This window comes from Rhincodon typus, chromosome 11, assembly GCF_021869965.1.
Source record: "Rhincodon typus isolate 14 chromosome 11, sRhiTyp1.1, whole genome shotgun sequence".
Lineage (NCBI taxonomy): Eukaryota > Metazoa > Chordata > Chondrichthyes > Orectolobiformes > Rhincodontidae > Rhincodon > Rhincodon typus.
The window spans coordinates 21384063-21399882 of NC_063342.1; the positions used below are offsets into that span (position 1 = coordinate 21384063).

Genomic DNA, 15820 nt, shown 5'->3' on the forward strand with positions numbered 1-15820 from the left:
CTGATGCTGCTTGGCCTGCTGTGTTCGTCCAGCTCAATGAGCTTTCCTTTTCTTTATTATTCAAGTGTCACCTACAGTCGAATAAGGTTTTCGACTTCACTGCAAGAGTTGTTGGCAAGGAGTCTAGGAAAAGACGCTGTTAGCAGTGGTCGTCTCTTGGCTGAAGATGTGTTTTGAGTACATGTTCCTAATGACAAACAGGTTTCTACCTCCCGGATAGAATGGTTTCCTAGATCTTGCCCTGTTCTGTGTGTTGCCATTTAATCTGTTCTCACCCGGAAGAGGGGCAAGCAAGATGTGCCTGTATCGAAATCCACGTATTGTTGATTTCTGCACTGACTACTATAAACATTTCAAAGCCAAACACCAAGGGCATGAAGTTTCAGAAGTGGTTGGATTTCTCAAAGCTGGAACAAGCGCTCAAGGAAGAATCACAAACTAGAGATTTGCCTATGTACTCAACATGTGCACTCCGTTGCATTGAGGATGAGTGGGTGACACAAAACTGCTGTAGAGGTCCTTGTCACTACTTCTGCCAAGCTTTGATTTTAAAAACAAATGAGGTAATCCAGAATCTACTAAGGGCAACGTTACCTCTGCGTGACAAGTCATCGCTATCCAAAAATGGCCACTAAAAGGCTTGGAAAGCTGCATGACACTTTGAATCAGCAAGCAGATGATTTTCAGTCTGATGATAAAGGCTGGAAGAAATTCTACAAAACTCTGAATTCTGTCTACTCGATGCATGACCAAGGTTCTGAAAGGTTGTCATTGCTCACTAAAACAGCCCATGTCCTAGGGAGATGAACGCGTTACGTAAAACAATCCTCCCATTGACGTTCAATGAAGAAGCAGTCAACAGGTTTTCACTGGTAGCCATCAGTGTCTTGATGCTCCCAAACTATTTAGTGACACTCAAACTGCTGTCCAGAGGCAAAGCTGATGCAATCCTAATTGAGTCAATGTCTGATCAAGATGCTTGCTGAACTCATTCCACTAATGTGGACAAAACAAACTATCTTGCAAGCATACAAAGATGCCTTTTTCACCTGTACAAGAGGAAAGAAATGCACAAATCTTAGAGCAATCATAGCATGGTGTTTACAATGAAACCAGACAGCTGCATAAGAAATGCCAAGAACGGAAGATTGACTTCTTTTGCACATATACTGACCTGACCCAGGACTCTAATGTTGTCAGCCAGGAAGATCTTTGGGACGTAATGGAGAGATTCAACTGCCTTGAGAAATTGCTCACAAATTTTTGGTAGCTCTAATAACAGCAAGTTCTTCTATGGATGACTCTTGTGATCAATTTTTAGTTACTAATGGAGTTAAGCAGGCTGCAGTGTTAGCACTAATCCTTGATTTTCTCTGCCATGCTCTCTAATCTGTGACAGATCAACTGAAGAGTGATGTCTGGACATGTAGAACATACTTCTGGAGAATCAACCTACCTTACCTGATCAAGAAACACCAATAACAACAGATTCAATTTGATTGTGTAAACTGTTCTTTCTTAGTTGTTAAATATTAAGCCCTGTTGAAGACGTTAAACAAATATCTGCCCTGAAAAGATTGATCAGTGTTCTGCTCACTTCATGATGGTCAGTTAACCATTGTAATACAGAATGATTTCTCGTCAGGTGCCTTTTTAGATCGCCAGTGGCAACAAGCAATGCTGCATGTTGGCTGTACCCTTTTTTTGCATGCATGCATGCAGTCAAAGCCTTAACAGATAGGAGTACTCCTTTCAGCAAAGGTTCAGGGTTTGCATGAAGAACTGAAGTTTTGTTTACTGACCTCTGTGTTCTGAGCATGCATTCTGGAGGGCATCCAATAACTTGTTGATTTACGTTGGCCATACAATAAGTCAGGGAAAAGATTTTTTTTTTTTGAACTACCTATCTGTTAGATCCTGCACTCCACTAGGTTCCAACTAGATTGGAAGTGCATTGTCTGGTACCAAAATGTTGGATGATAGAATCAACAATTGGCTAGCAAAAGCAAGTGTGGCATTGAACAAACTTGCCTACTGGCTTTGGAGAAAGCTTGTCTCAAAGCAAACATCTAGCTATGAGCGGCTCTTGCATCATTTTTCTCTACACCTGTAAGGAAGGAATAACTTTGCCTCCCCTCAAGGCAACTTGATACGTTCACCTTTTTTTTTTTGTTGTTTTTGCTGCGTTAATCTATCTGCAGCATAAGGCGCCAACGTAAAATCTCAAACAATAAAGTTTGTTTGTAAGATATTGCTAGATACCTACGTAAAGTGCATGCATATCCAGAGCTCAGCTCCACTAGCTTGGTGGTTAGTTTCTGTATACCAAAGTCAGTGTTCCATAGTCAGCTGAGGTTGATAACATGCCAGAGGGCATCCCAAATTCATTTAAAGACCTTCTAAAAAAAATCTTAAATTGGATCCCACTGCATGAGATAAGATTGAATCAATGAAATATCCACATGGAGAAATCTCCTCCTCTTCAAGGAATCCCAACATTTGTGGAGAACAAAGTCAGGTCCTTTCAGGGCAAGTAAGCACATCACAAAGCTAGTGGCTTCACAGTGACATTGCATGTAATGTTTGAAATCCAATCTGTGAATCAAGATTTAATCTAAAATCGGAAAATGGCATCAACCTACACAGTAACATTAGTCTTGTTGCTGAACACTAATTTGTCAAAACAGTGATGAGAGAATCAGTCATTGTGATGGAGATCAAAAGGCAACTGAAAAAATTGAGGGAAATTTGATATTTTGCAGTTAAAAGCTTACAACACCATTGCTACTTGGTTTTCTTTAAACTTGCCAGTTGCATTCCTAATTTTGATTCCAGTGGAAGTTCAGACTCTTAATTCATCTGAAAAATACTCATGGAGGATTATTTCAGTTTACTATATAAAATCCACCCCACGTATGCACTGAAACCAAGTAGTGAGCACTGTGCTAGAAGAGAGACAATCCAGTATTTTAAGTAAAGAGAGGTGTATAACAAGGCTGTGTAACTTTTGCCAAAAATTATTCAATCTGCATACAGAACAAATATTCAGAGTTAGATGTACCTCCTAGGGTAAAAAAATGAAGTCAAGAACATAACTTGTAATATGCTGATGACACCACTACTTGTGGAATCTGAAGAAGCCATCCAAGATGTCGGGCCAATTAAATTTCCATTTGAAATCTGGGTTAAGTATGAGCGCTAAAGAGATTAAGGTTAGAAGAAACTAAGTAAAGATTGAAGTGGACAGTGTCACACAAGAACAAATAGATGTCTACTTGAGGCAAATTTATAATGCATGTTCAATGTGGTACAGAAATTAGAAGGATCAAAGTAGCCAGATGAAATTACATGAAGGTGAAGGATGTGTTAATAAAAATCAAGGTTATAAGAGGGGAAATCTCAACTACATTCTGTCCATTTTCCTGAATGTCTCAAACCTGGATAATAAGTAAAGATTGTGGTGAAAGAAAATCTGCAGTCTTTGAAATGAGCATGCTAAGATAATTGTTTTTAAATAGACACATTTGAAATTGCAAAAGCAAAAAGAACTCCACAGTGACATGTAAAGGAGATAATATCAATATTTCAACCATTTTGATCAGCTGAAAAACTACAGGACTCTTCTAATGGACGAAATGGATGGCAGCAGAAAAAGGGTTGATATAGATGTAGTTAGATAACCTAGCCAAATGGTTGCAGATCAGCTGCCATGAATAAGAATGGCATAAGACAATCAAATGTAGCACCATGATAGCAGATCTCCTGATAAGAGTAGGTCAATTGTATGTTAGCTTAAAGTTTACGTTAACTCATTCATCACATTTTAATTTTGTATTGTCTTTTGGCTAAAAAGGTGTCCCCTATAAAAGATGAAGATTCCGTGTGGGAAAGTGAAGAATTAATTTCTCAAGAACAGTCAGCACCTGAACTCATTAAGGTTAATACTTTATTTCTCATTACAATATCACTGTCCATTTACTGAAAAGCTCCTCCAGGAGTATTTTGAGTTTTACACATTACGGGCCTCCGAGACCTATGTAGCCCGTAAGAAAATTAGAGGGAACGCTGGTCAGGAGTGTGATGGAATAATCACACTCGTTTGAATGAGGGTAACTCGAACAACACTTAGCTGACAACATCTAGAACAAAGCTGCCCTGTTTATTGGTACCATACCACAAATGTTCAATCTCTCTACCATTGACATACAATAGCAGGAGTGAGCACCATCTAGAAGTTGCGCTGCAGAAATTCACCAAAGTCCCTAAGACAGCACCTGCCAAACCATTGATCGCTACCATCTAGAAGCACAAGGGCAGCAGACACATGAAAATTCAATAACTTTACCCCTCCCTGGTGCATTATTGTTCTCTGTAGTTCAGTTTCCAGCTCATAAACTGAGTAAAAGCTGCTTAAACTTCAAATAAAACACTGGATCATAATGGTATTAGGAGCTCCAAAATGCTGCAGTTTTGATACATGACCTGAATTTATACATTAGTAAAATGTAAGAGCACAAAAGACCTTAACCATTTAGAGACTTGCCAGCTTGCTCCTTTCTCTGTAGTACAGCAAGAACCCATTTCACTGGGCTACAAGGAATCTACCTCTGTCTCTGCCAGTCCCAACACCTTCACCTTGTCCAATCCTCTTGGTGATGCTGACCAACTATCCCCACCGCTCTCCTGTGAACTTTACCACCAAGTGGATATGGGCAGCAGATGCAAACCACATTCAATTTTTATCCAAGTGATGTCATCCTGACTTGGAGCCACATATCATCACTCTTTCACTGAGTGAGACAAAATTTTGAAACTGCTTCCCTAATAGCACTGTGGAGTATCTGTCTTTTGGATTGCAATTCAAGAATACAGCTCCCAGCATCTTCTCAACAGCATTTGGGGTGGACAGTAAACACTGGCCCAGCAGCGACACCAAAATCCTGGGAATGCATGTGGTCATCTTCAGTCGTTTGCATTCATGGCACAGAAGGAGACCATTTGCCCATCAAGTCCATGTCAGCTCTCTGCCCAGCAACGCAGTCAGTCCCATTCTATCCCTATCGCCCTGCACATTACTGTCCTTCAAGCACCAATCCAATTTCCTTTTAAAATTGTTTAACTGTTTCCACTGCCAGTACCCACGTGGGTAGTGCATACCAGATCATTCATTCACTGCATAAAAATACTTCTTCCCATCATTCCTCACCTTCATCCTCTTGTATCTCCTGCCCAAACCTTGAATCTTGTCTCCTCTTGTCCTTTTTCTATCAGTTGATGAGACACTTTCCTGGTCTACCAGATCTAAAACAGTCATATTCTTGTAAGTACCAAGAAATGTCCCCTTAACCCTTTTTGCCTCCCTTCTCTCTCCTCTTTCCCCCTCTGTTGCTACGCGCTCTTCAGAACTTTGCCATTATGTATGTATTGCCTCTTGTTAGAATTTGCATTGAGAAACTTCAGCTAAACAGAAAAGTAAAAGTAAACAAGTTGATAGTTGATCTTGGGAAATTAATAGGTGAACACATGCTGTGCCAGTCACCCAAGTAAACTTGCCACGGTAGCATTCTGCTCGCTTTACTAGCCGAAATGTTAAGGAACTCTTATCTGCCAGGCTTTCTCCACGTTCTGTGGTCCACCTGGAGAAGGAGATGGCTGACAGGGACTACCATTTTCTCAAAGCACTCTGTTAATATACTTTTGTTTCTAGTGATTGATAGGAAAACTATCTCAAATACACCCTCACATCCACAACAGAGTGGCACAAAGTTGGTTTTTGTTGCCCATGCCAGAATTTGCTTACTAGCGTTAGGAACAATATTTACCGTTAAGCTTGTCTTGCTCTTGTGGTGCAGTGGTAGTGTCCCTACCTCTGAACTAAGACCCATTGTTCACTCCCACATGCTTCAGAAATATGTAACAACATCTGAACAGATTTGTTATTTAAAATGTAACTAAGAGTCTAGTGAATATACTGGGATTCACCCAAAGGAAGGCAGTAACATCTGTGTCAGCCTGAGCAAGAAGCCTTTGTGATATAATTACAGAATTATTACAGCACAGGAAGAGACCATTCAACCCATTGTCTGCACCAGCTCTTCAAACATGCATCACTACCTTCTGCCAATCTCCTGCTTTTTCTCCATATCTTTGCACACTTCTAGTCAACAAATCATCCTCTTGAATGCCTCGATTGAACCTGTCTTCACATTTCCAGGCAGTGTATATACCCAAACTACTCACTATGTGAGAAAAAAAATTATTTTGTATCACCCTTTCTTTTACAAGTCACTTTAAATCTATGCCTTCTCATCTTGTTACTTTTTATGAGCGGAACAACTTCTCCCCTTTCTACTCTATCCAGACTCATGATTTTGAAACCTCTATCACTTCTATCGAGTCTCTTCTCAGCCACCTTCTCTCCAAGGAGAACAGTCCCAACTTCTTCAGTCTATCCTGGTAACTGAAGTTTCTCATTCCTGGGGCCGTTCTTGTAAATTGCCTCTGCAATCCGCCCAGTGCATTCACATCTTTCTTATAGTGTGGCACCCATGACTGTACACAATACTCCCTAGCTGCGGTCTCACACTGTTTGCTCAATTAATTACTGCAAGCTCTTCACGAGTTTGGGTGTCAACAATAATGTTGACAGGATAAAGGGAATGGTGAAAACTTGAATACTTTAGTGTTTGTAATGGAAACGTTCCTGCCTTAGTTTTAAGGCAGCCAACAATGGTTAGGCTTGATGAGCTTTGAACCCATATCTCCAGAGCATTGGTCTAGGGTTCTGGATTGCTATTCCAATGACATTATCACTACACCACTGCCTCCATTTGGAGAGGTGCAGACTTGGAAAAACATTTGGCACAAACTTAAACTCACTGGAGATTCTGTGTGCATCTAAACGATACTGTTCATTAAGCCATCTGAGCAGCTCCCTGTTAAACTGTTCATTAGGTCAGTGTGATATTGATATCCACTGAGAATCTCTTAGGAGTCTTTTAAATGACCAATAAAATGCAATGGATTCTGCTATTAGCAAAGCCAATTGCTGTAGCTCAAAAATTGATCATACCTGTTATAAATAGCATGAAGTGTTATGTACTAGGAAATAAAGCATTTCAATATCCAGAGTACAAAGACATTGTAAAATGGAATTTTACATTTCTCACACAAGCTTTTGTTCAGACTTTGACTGTAATAGGTTTTGTTCGTATTTCTTATTTTGTTTTCCCAGAACCCGCAAAATTCTGATGCATTTTCTGAACACACATCTTTGCCTAAAGAGTTTCCTGCAGACTGGAGTGTCAAGACATGGGTACTTTTCAAGTCTCCTCACCCTTTTACTTGGACAGGTCATCTCAAAGCATCAGAGGAAGCCAAAGGGTTAATACAACACTGTCGTTCCTCAGTGATTGATTTCCCACTGCATATAGAGGTATCAAGTGAATTATTTCTAATAAAGTTGTTGCAAACGGTGAAACTATGATCAAAGAAAATTTGAATTATTAAATTCACTTCATTCTGAATTTAAATTGTGATAAGACTTGGCCCAAATTCAGGTTCAAGCTCATAGTGTTGATATTTCTTTCTACCGTACTTTGGATTTGCAAAATAACTGATTTATTGGCACCAGACAAAATTGACTTTGATAAATGTCACTTAAAGAGAAGAGACCAACTTCAAGTATTAGCCGCATCCTGTAGGCTGCTTGAAATTTTGAAATATGTAAAACCTGATGGGTCGGATATTATCATCTTGTAGGATCTGGCAAGAGTGCCCAAGACTTGATGGAAATTTGTCAATTCAGGGGTAATTGGGAAAGAACTGAAGGAGGGGTGTATGACTCTATACAAAGTAAGAGACCATATTTTTCTTTTTTGCTGTTATAAACTGAAATAGAATTTGGGTTGTTGTGTCACCAAAATATCAGGAAAGATTTTGCAACTTGCAAAATCAAATGCTGCATAATTTTGACTGTACCAGACAATGTTGCTCTTTGAAGCATTGAGGGAAAGAATTTGATACTTAGTGGTACTGAGTCTTGAAGTAAGGAAATTCTGCATGATGATGGATCTCTGGTTAAGCTGAAGAGTTAAGTGCCAAAAGCATTAAAATCTTGTAAACTGAAAGCATCCCTTCCTTTCTCTTGCTCGCTCTCTCACTCACACCAGTTCTCCTCTATCCATTCTGGTTGAAACATCCTTGGAAAAACTCTAACTTAAACAAACATAATATCCCTTTCGTGAAGCCATGCTGAACTTGCCTGATTTATGTTATGACTTTCCAAAGGTGCTGCCACCATCCTCACTTCGATCAATGGATGTTAGGCTAATCAGCCTGTAGTTATTCACTTTTTGACTCGCTCCTTTTTTGAATAGGAATGTCACATTGGCAGGTTCCAATCCTTTGGTAATTCTCCAGAATCAAAGGATTTTTGGAAAATTGCAACCAATGCATTCACTAACTCTAGCTACTTTGTTTAGGATCCTATAATGCAAGCCATCAGGGCAAGAGGAATTAGACAGATTGTACAGACAGTTTAAGTACACTCGTCAAAGTTGCTTGGTATGGATTGCAAATTTGCAGCTTCTAAAGGAGTTGTAGAAAGTGGCAAGGAACTAACTACTCTCTCAACCATATGTTACACAGCCATAAAGATCGAACTGTCGCAATTGACCTTTTGTCTGATAAAGGTCAGATCAGTTCTGATGAGCAAAATGAAGGCACCAATCCCAAAAGACAGTTACCAAAACAGTAAAGTCAAATATTTACCAGAAAGGGCTGAGCAATGGAGAAACATGAATGTTATGAGTAGAGTGGGGAAGGCAACTAGGAAATATAACAACCCGATTGGATATGCATGATGAAGAGCAAGTGGTTTAGCCCATAGATTGCGGGAGAATGAAATGTGTTTTTGAAAATAAAAGGGAAAAGAATAATGTAAACTTGGACAGTAGCTCTAGGAATGAAAATGTCCCAACAAAGAGATCACCCATTAAGAGACACTTTTTCTGTACATATTCATGTATGTGATAGGGCCAGCTGTCCCCTATCTGGCATCTAGAATGAGATCACAAACTGTTCAAAGGAATCATATTAATAGCTGAGGAAGATCAAAGAGTAATATTCCAGAAAGAGGTAAAGGCAAGACAGTGAATGGAGCTTAACAAGATCTAGGAATATCGTACACACCAGGAATGCCACCAGTAGCAGAAGTCCACATCATTGCATAGTATTAGTGCTACGACAAATATAGAAGACCAGCAAATAAAAGTTGCTAAATAGCAAGTGTTACAAAGCTGAAGCAAATTTGGGGTGTGCACCAGATAGGGGACAGGCAGCCCTATTGCATACGTGGATATATGTGGAAAACATGTCCCTTGGTGGGCCTTAAAAGGCTGAAGCAAGGCTAATGGTACAAGGTTCTGAAGAAAAACTGAAGGACCAAGATGTAACAGACGACTTACCTCCCATAGAAGCCAACCTTCCATCTATGGACTCTACTTACATGGCTCGCTACCGCGGAAAGGCTGCCAATGTCATCAAAGACCCATCGCACCCCAGTAATGATCTCCCACAACCTCTTCTGTCAGGCAGAAGTTATAGGAGCCTGCGTACACACTAGCAGGTTCAGGAACAGCTTCTTTCTGGCTGTTATTAGACTGATGAATGAAGTGTCTAGCCTCAAATAATGCTGATCTTGCTAATGTTGATCTCGCCTAAAGCAAGCCCTAAGCAATGTAACCTGTGTGCCTCTGTCTAAAACTTTTTGATCTATACATCCTTGCTTACTAAGATCTGCCTGTACTGCTCGTAAACAAAGCTTTTCACTGTACTTTGGTACATGTGACAATCAATCAAGTAAATCCATTTTGAAGACGGAGATCAGCTCAAAAACAACATGCTTCTTTGCCTTCACCCTGGATGCAGTGTGAATGATAACTGTTGTTCTTTAGCTTGGGAAGCTAAAAAGATCAAATCAGTAAAAAGTACCGTGGCAGGAGAAAATCTTGCTTTTGCTGTGACAGTAATATGGTATTTTTCATAGCAGAAATAATAGAAGACATTTTAAAAAGGAATTCAACAGTTTCCAACAATGGGTGCTACATCAATACAGTATGGGTCCACAGATCCCTGAAAATGGCAACACAAGTGAATAAGGTGGTCAAGAATGCATGCAGCAGGCTTGCTTTCATTGGCCAGGACATCCAATGTAAAATTTGGCAAGTTATATTACATCTCTGCAAAACTTTTAGTTAGGCCACATTTGGCATATTGCATGCAGTTCTGGTTGCCACACTACCAGAAGGATATGGATGCTTTGGAGAGGGTTCAGAGAATGTTTACCAGGATGTAGCCTGGTCTGGAACGTTTTAATTATGAAGAGAGGTTGGATAAACTCAGATTATTTTCACTAGAAAGATGGAGGTTGAGAGGTCACCTGATAAAGGTCTACAAAATTGAGAGGCATAAATGGGGTGGATAGCCAGACGCTTTTTCCCAGGATGGACAGCGGACATGGGTTCAAGGTGAGAGGGGGAAAGCTTAGGGGAGAAGTGTGGGGAAAATTTTTCTGCGAGTGGTGGGTGCCTGGAGCACACTGCCCGTGGTGTTGGTGGTAGCAGGCATATTATCAATATTTAAGGCGTATCTTGATGCACACGTGAATGTCTGGTGAAAAGAGGGATAGATACTGTGCATGGACAATAAGTAGCAGTTCTAAATAAGGAATGGGTATTGGTGCAGGTTGCTGGGCCTGCATTATATTGTATTACAAAATCAGTCACAAAGGGTGAACAACGATTTGACAAGTGTGAGAAAAGATATCACCGTTTTAAAAGATGCTAGAAATCAGTGAAACATCAAAATTGAAACAGATGGATAGCAGGAGTCAGCCATCTGATTGTTTTATGAAGAAACGATCATTCTCTAAAACTATTAACTGTATTAGAAAAAGGACACTGAAACACATGAACATTAAAAATAACAATGTTGTCATTCTTAACAGTAGGTTGTCAATTTGTATTTTTTACCTTATTCAATTTTCATGATAATAGATTTTCCCTTCAAAATAAATTTTATCTCTCATTTGGCCAGAGAGTCTGAGATCAGATGGAACTAGGGCTCGGGGATAGTTGTATATTAATAAAGGGATAATTTGCTGAGAATTTGGTGAATATCTGTGTGGAAACTAGTAATCAGTGTGGTGGAGTTTTGTATTGTGAGTTGAAATGAAATCAAGTATATGCCTAGACTCTGATCAGAATTTGATCCTAGATACTGAATTGGGTGTACAGCACCTTCAAAAGAAAGACTGAAAAGATTGTGAAAGGGAGGTGAACAAAGCAGTTTTTTTTTGGGGGGAGAGGGGGCAACGGTGGCAGGGAATCACTACCAGCTTGTTTCTTGCTTTTCCCTGTTGTAGCTTCCTATCTCTTTCGATTAAAGCTGAAACTGTCCGTTTTCTGACCTGTTCTGCCCATTGTTTTACGGTGGCTTGAAGCAGCTTAGGCACAAAACAAATTCATAGATTCTGTATCAATTATCCTTCGTTTTGTATAAGGATGTCATGCTGTCTGCCTAAATCCCCAGGTCGAAATTCAAAGAGGCTGACTTCCAGCAGTGTATTGCTTCTTTATAATTTTTCTTCTTTTACTGCCTCATTTAAGCTGTTTTTTTTTTTTTTGTTTGTTTCAATTTAACCTATTTTTCTAATCAACCTGTTCAGAGATGTCATTACACACTTCTGGAGCAGTTGGGACTTGATCTGGGTCTCTCGGTTCAGGAAAGTCCCTCCTTTTAAAGAACAATTAACAAGCACTACTCAACAGGGGCAGGTGAATCCAGCACTTTAGATATTTTAAATGAATTTGTTCAGAGATATTGCTACACATCTGAGGAGCAGATGTAATTTGAACCTGGATTTCCTGGGACACTACCACTGTGCCGCAAGAATTCCGCTCTACAAATTATATGGGGAAATACAGAAACACACTGGCCCAGTTAATCATAGTGGTGTAAATAGTACCTAAACTGACTGAATCTTCCCCACCAACCCCCTGCCCAAATCATAAACATATTTTTGAAGTCAGGTTATCTTTAATTGATTTGATACTGAAGGAGTTAAATTTTTTAGTGAGCATAATTTAACATGCTCATTTTTATTTATGCCTAGGACCCAAGGTCATGCACAGATTTACGCTGTGCATTCCAACAGAGTCTTGTATACTGGCTTCACCCCTCACTGCCATGGCTATCACTTTTTCCCCGAATAGGAGCAGAACGGAAAATGGCAGGCAAGAACAGTCCATGGTCACAAGATGAGGAACTCCAACAAGTGCTGATGAGTGAATGGTATGGAGTTTTCTTTAATGAACTTCAATTGTATAATGCTTAACAATCAAATGCTGGCAAATCTATTGGAATGTATTTACGTACAGGTACAAATTGTGCTGAGGCACGTTAACATATTTCATATCTGATAGAGGATTCTTGCACACCAAAAGTCTAGACTGGTTTTTGCTCGATGTGCCGTCATATTGATTGAAAGCCTTTCTCAGTTGTCATATTCTGAGCCTGTCTCACTTTGGGACTACCTGCAGTATTGAGGACATGCAGATGCAATATTTTTGTCAGCTTGCCTAACGTTAACATAAAAAATATTCCTTGACTGAGAATCTGAGGAAGTTCTGTCTTGGTCAAGATTCCACTTTCAACACTATCCCAGAAACCAGTTACCTGGACCTTTTTTGTTAATTTGTGGTTTAAAAATTTTGGACAATCTAGCAGATGTACTTTACTGCACCACAGCACTATAAATGTAAAGTAAATTAAATCTTCTGTATCTGCAAAATCACAAATCACAAATTTGCCTATCGCACCAAGAAATAAGTAACAACAAAAGTCAACATCCGCAGGCAAAAATTGCATATCTGATGATGATCTAATGAGCTCTGCATTCACGAATTTCATCATTCTTCGTGGGTCTCGAACAGATCCCCCTCGGATATAGAGGAAAGGCTATTCGTTAAAAAGTACTTTAACATTCTAAATGGCTGTGACGTTATCTAAGTAGGGGAGATTTCTTTCCTCACCGCTGATCCAACCACAGCTACGTGTGTGTTTGAAAATTGAATGGTATGAGCTCTTGTGGCACAGTGACAGTATCTGCCTCTGAGTCAGTCTCTTGTTTCAAGTCCCACCTGCACTGGAAATGCCAAGCAGATTTATTCAGAATAGTTATAAATTGAATGGTATACACTGTCTAAGCTGGCGCTTGAATGGTCTCTTGAGAAACAGTATAGGAATCCAACTCCTAGAGAAATCAAAATTTAGTCTTGGCAGTGCCAAGAAGGAACATGAAGAAAATTGAGTGAGAGGAAAAATGAATTTGATTAGTTTCAGTGAATTTTTTTTTTTGTTAAATTTCTCCAGGTCGCTCAGCTTTAGTTCATTATACAATTTACTACGAGCCAAACTTTGCCCCTATTTCTACTTCTGCACATATCAATTCACAGTGCTGTTCCGGGCACCGGGAATAGCAGGAAGTGGTGTGCTTACAGCTGTTATTTCACCTACAACAAGGGGTCTTAGAGAAGCTATGAAAAATGAAGGTAAGACCCAATGTATATGTAAAACTGTTGTTTTGGGAAAATTCATGTTAAAACTTGATATGCCCATGGTTGGCCCTCATGTTATAGAGTGACAGAGGTCTATAGCACAGGAAAAGGCCCTTCAGCCTAGCAAGTCAGTGCTGGCCAAAAACAACCATTCTAATCCCACTTTCCAGCAGTTGACCCATGCTTTGGCATGCAAGTGCACATCTAATTACTACTTCGATGATAAGAAGGTTTCTGCTTCTACCACATTTCCCACCACCCTCTGAATGTAAAAGAATTCCTCAACTCCTCTTTAAATCACATCCCCTTATCTTAAATTCTTGAACCCGGGGAATTGATTTATGATTCCCCTCCCTGCAACAAGGGGAAAAGTTTCCTCCTGTTCACCCTATCTATTAGCCCTCATAATTTTATACATTTCAATCGTGTTCACCTCCCCACCACCCCCAACCGGCCCCAGTATCCTCTGGTCCAAGGGAAAAAAAACCCAATCTATCCAAACTCTCTTCATATCAACCTCACCAACCCTAGCGACATCTCATCCCTCATGCATACAGTGTACTAACTGTAGCCTAATCAATGTTGATTATGGATCTGAGCGGCTTTCGAAGATGAATTTTTGAATGTTTCCAGAGTGTTAACATCCAAAGTTATTTTGACACTGCTCATATAATGTTCCATTATTTGATGTTTCTCCCCCGTTCACTCAAATGAGTTTATGATCCAGTTGAAACTTGTTGAAAGTGATCAGTCAATGAAAACAGCAACAAAGGCACCTGTTCTAGCTCCTCTGTTGTTAATTATCACAATACTGTACTTGGTGGTGATGATGCTGTCTTTGCATAGGAATCATATTTTCCTTGCCCTTGCTGGAAGATAGTAAAAATGGGAAAAAAGAAAAAAGTGAAATTGCAGATGTGGGAAAAGACACTCTAGGCCTTGAAACACAGGAGGAAAACTCCGATGTTCTCCAGTAAGTCTACCTTAATGCTTTATTGATGTGAAAAATGTTATTAGCGTATGCCTTATATAACAGTTGAGTTTACATGTTTTGACAGGCACATTTCAAAGAAAAGTTACATTTTAAAATAACAGTTAAAGTCCAAACTAGTCTCTTTATGGAGTAGGCGTACTAGCATAGACCAAGCAAAACATTTGTGATAATTCTGGTGTCTTTATTGCAGCAATTGTTTTTATTACAGGATTTCCAGTTATTCTGTCACCAAAGCCTCGAACTGAATCAAAAAATCTCCTCACTGGTAAAGTTACATTAAACAACCCATGTGTAAAACCAAGCCCCAGAAATATCATTACAATTTTATTTCAAAAGCCTGGCCTTGAGTTTGCAGTCATAGAATATGAAAGTCTAATTGTTTTCTTTCCAACTTTGTTTCCCTTCCTTCTCCTCCTCCTCCACCACCCCATTATCTATGTCCAACCAGAGTGCCTTGTTTATTGATGGGATCCTCTTACCATCCTTTGGTTTTCTTTTCCTTCATCTACACAGTTGTTGCTGCCACTAAATATTGGCATCTGAGCAATCCAGTGCTCTCATCTCCAATTGGGTTTAAAACAAACTGTAGTTAGCAGTAACCACTTCCCTGAACATTTTTTCATACAAATTTGTCATGCATCTAAAATTCCAAAAAAAGCTACTTGATTCCAACCGCTTGCTTCCACCCTGAACCAGTGACCCCAAAAGTTAAATGTGCTCCGTGTGCCTCCATGCACATCTTCAAATTTATCTTTTATCATCTTTCTTTCTTCACCTTTTCAATCAGATTTTCTTCATAAAATCATTGTATCTGCACTCACTTTAAATATTAAATATGTTTTGTTGTGTATTTCATAAATAGTAAATGGACATTTCCCAGTAGATTCAAGTATACCAAAGAACAGTGATGTTTTTTTTCTGTTGAATCCAATTACCTTTAGCTGCAAATCACTTCTGCATTATTGAGACTGGCTTCCAGTTGTCATGGTGGGGTTAAAACCCATGCCTCCAGAGCATTTGCCTGGGTCTCTGGATTGGTGGTCCAATTATATTTTCACTATGCCACCATTTCCACTCTGTCCCAGCGGTCAAATAGTTTGTGAGAAATTATCATTCACGTGTATACATGAGGTACAGGCACATTGATGAGCTGCTTGAAAGATTGGCACTGTCCCCAGAGGCACAGAGTCTGCAACACGCTACATCA

At 39.6% G+C, this 15820-nt stretch overlaps 1 protein-coding gene across 2 annotated transcripts in view; it reads left to right on the forward strand.

Annotated features, from left to right (window-relative positions):
* The window catches only part of LOC109913467 (DNA replication fork stabilization factor DONSON), a 29419-nt gene that overhangs the window by 1648 nt on the left and 11951 nt on the right, over positions 1-15820 (forward strand). For both annotated transcript variants that reach the window (XM_020512982.2, XM_048602993.1), the window contains exons 2-6: positions 3854-3937; positions 7235-7435; positions 12176-12354; positions 13435-13613; positions 14466-14592. In XM_020512982.2, the coding sequence (XP_020368571.2) occupies positions 3854-3937; positions 7235-7435; positions 12176-12354; positions 13435-13613; positions 14466-14592 (770 nt within the window). The remainder of the gene's footprint in view (positions 1-3853; positions 3938-7234; positions 7436-12175; positions 12355-13434; positions 13614-14465; positions 14593-15820) is intronic.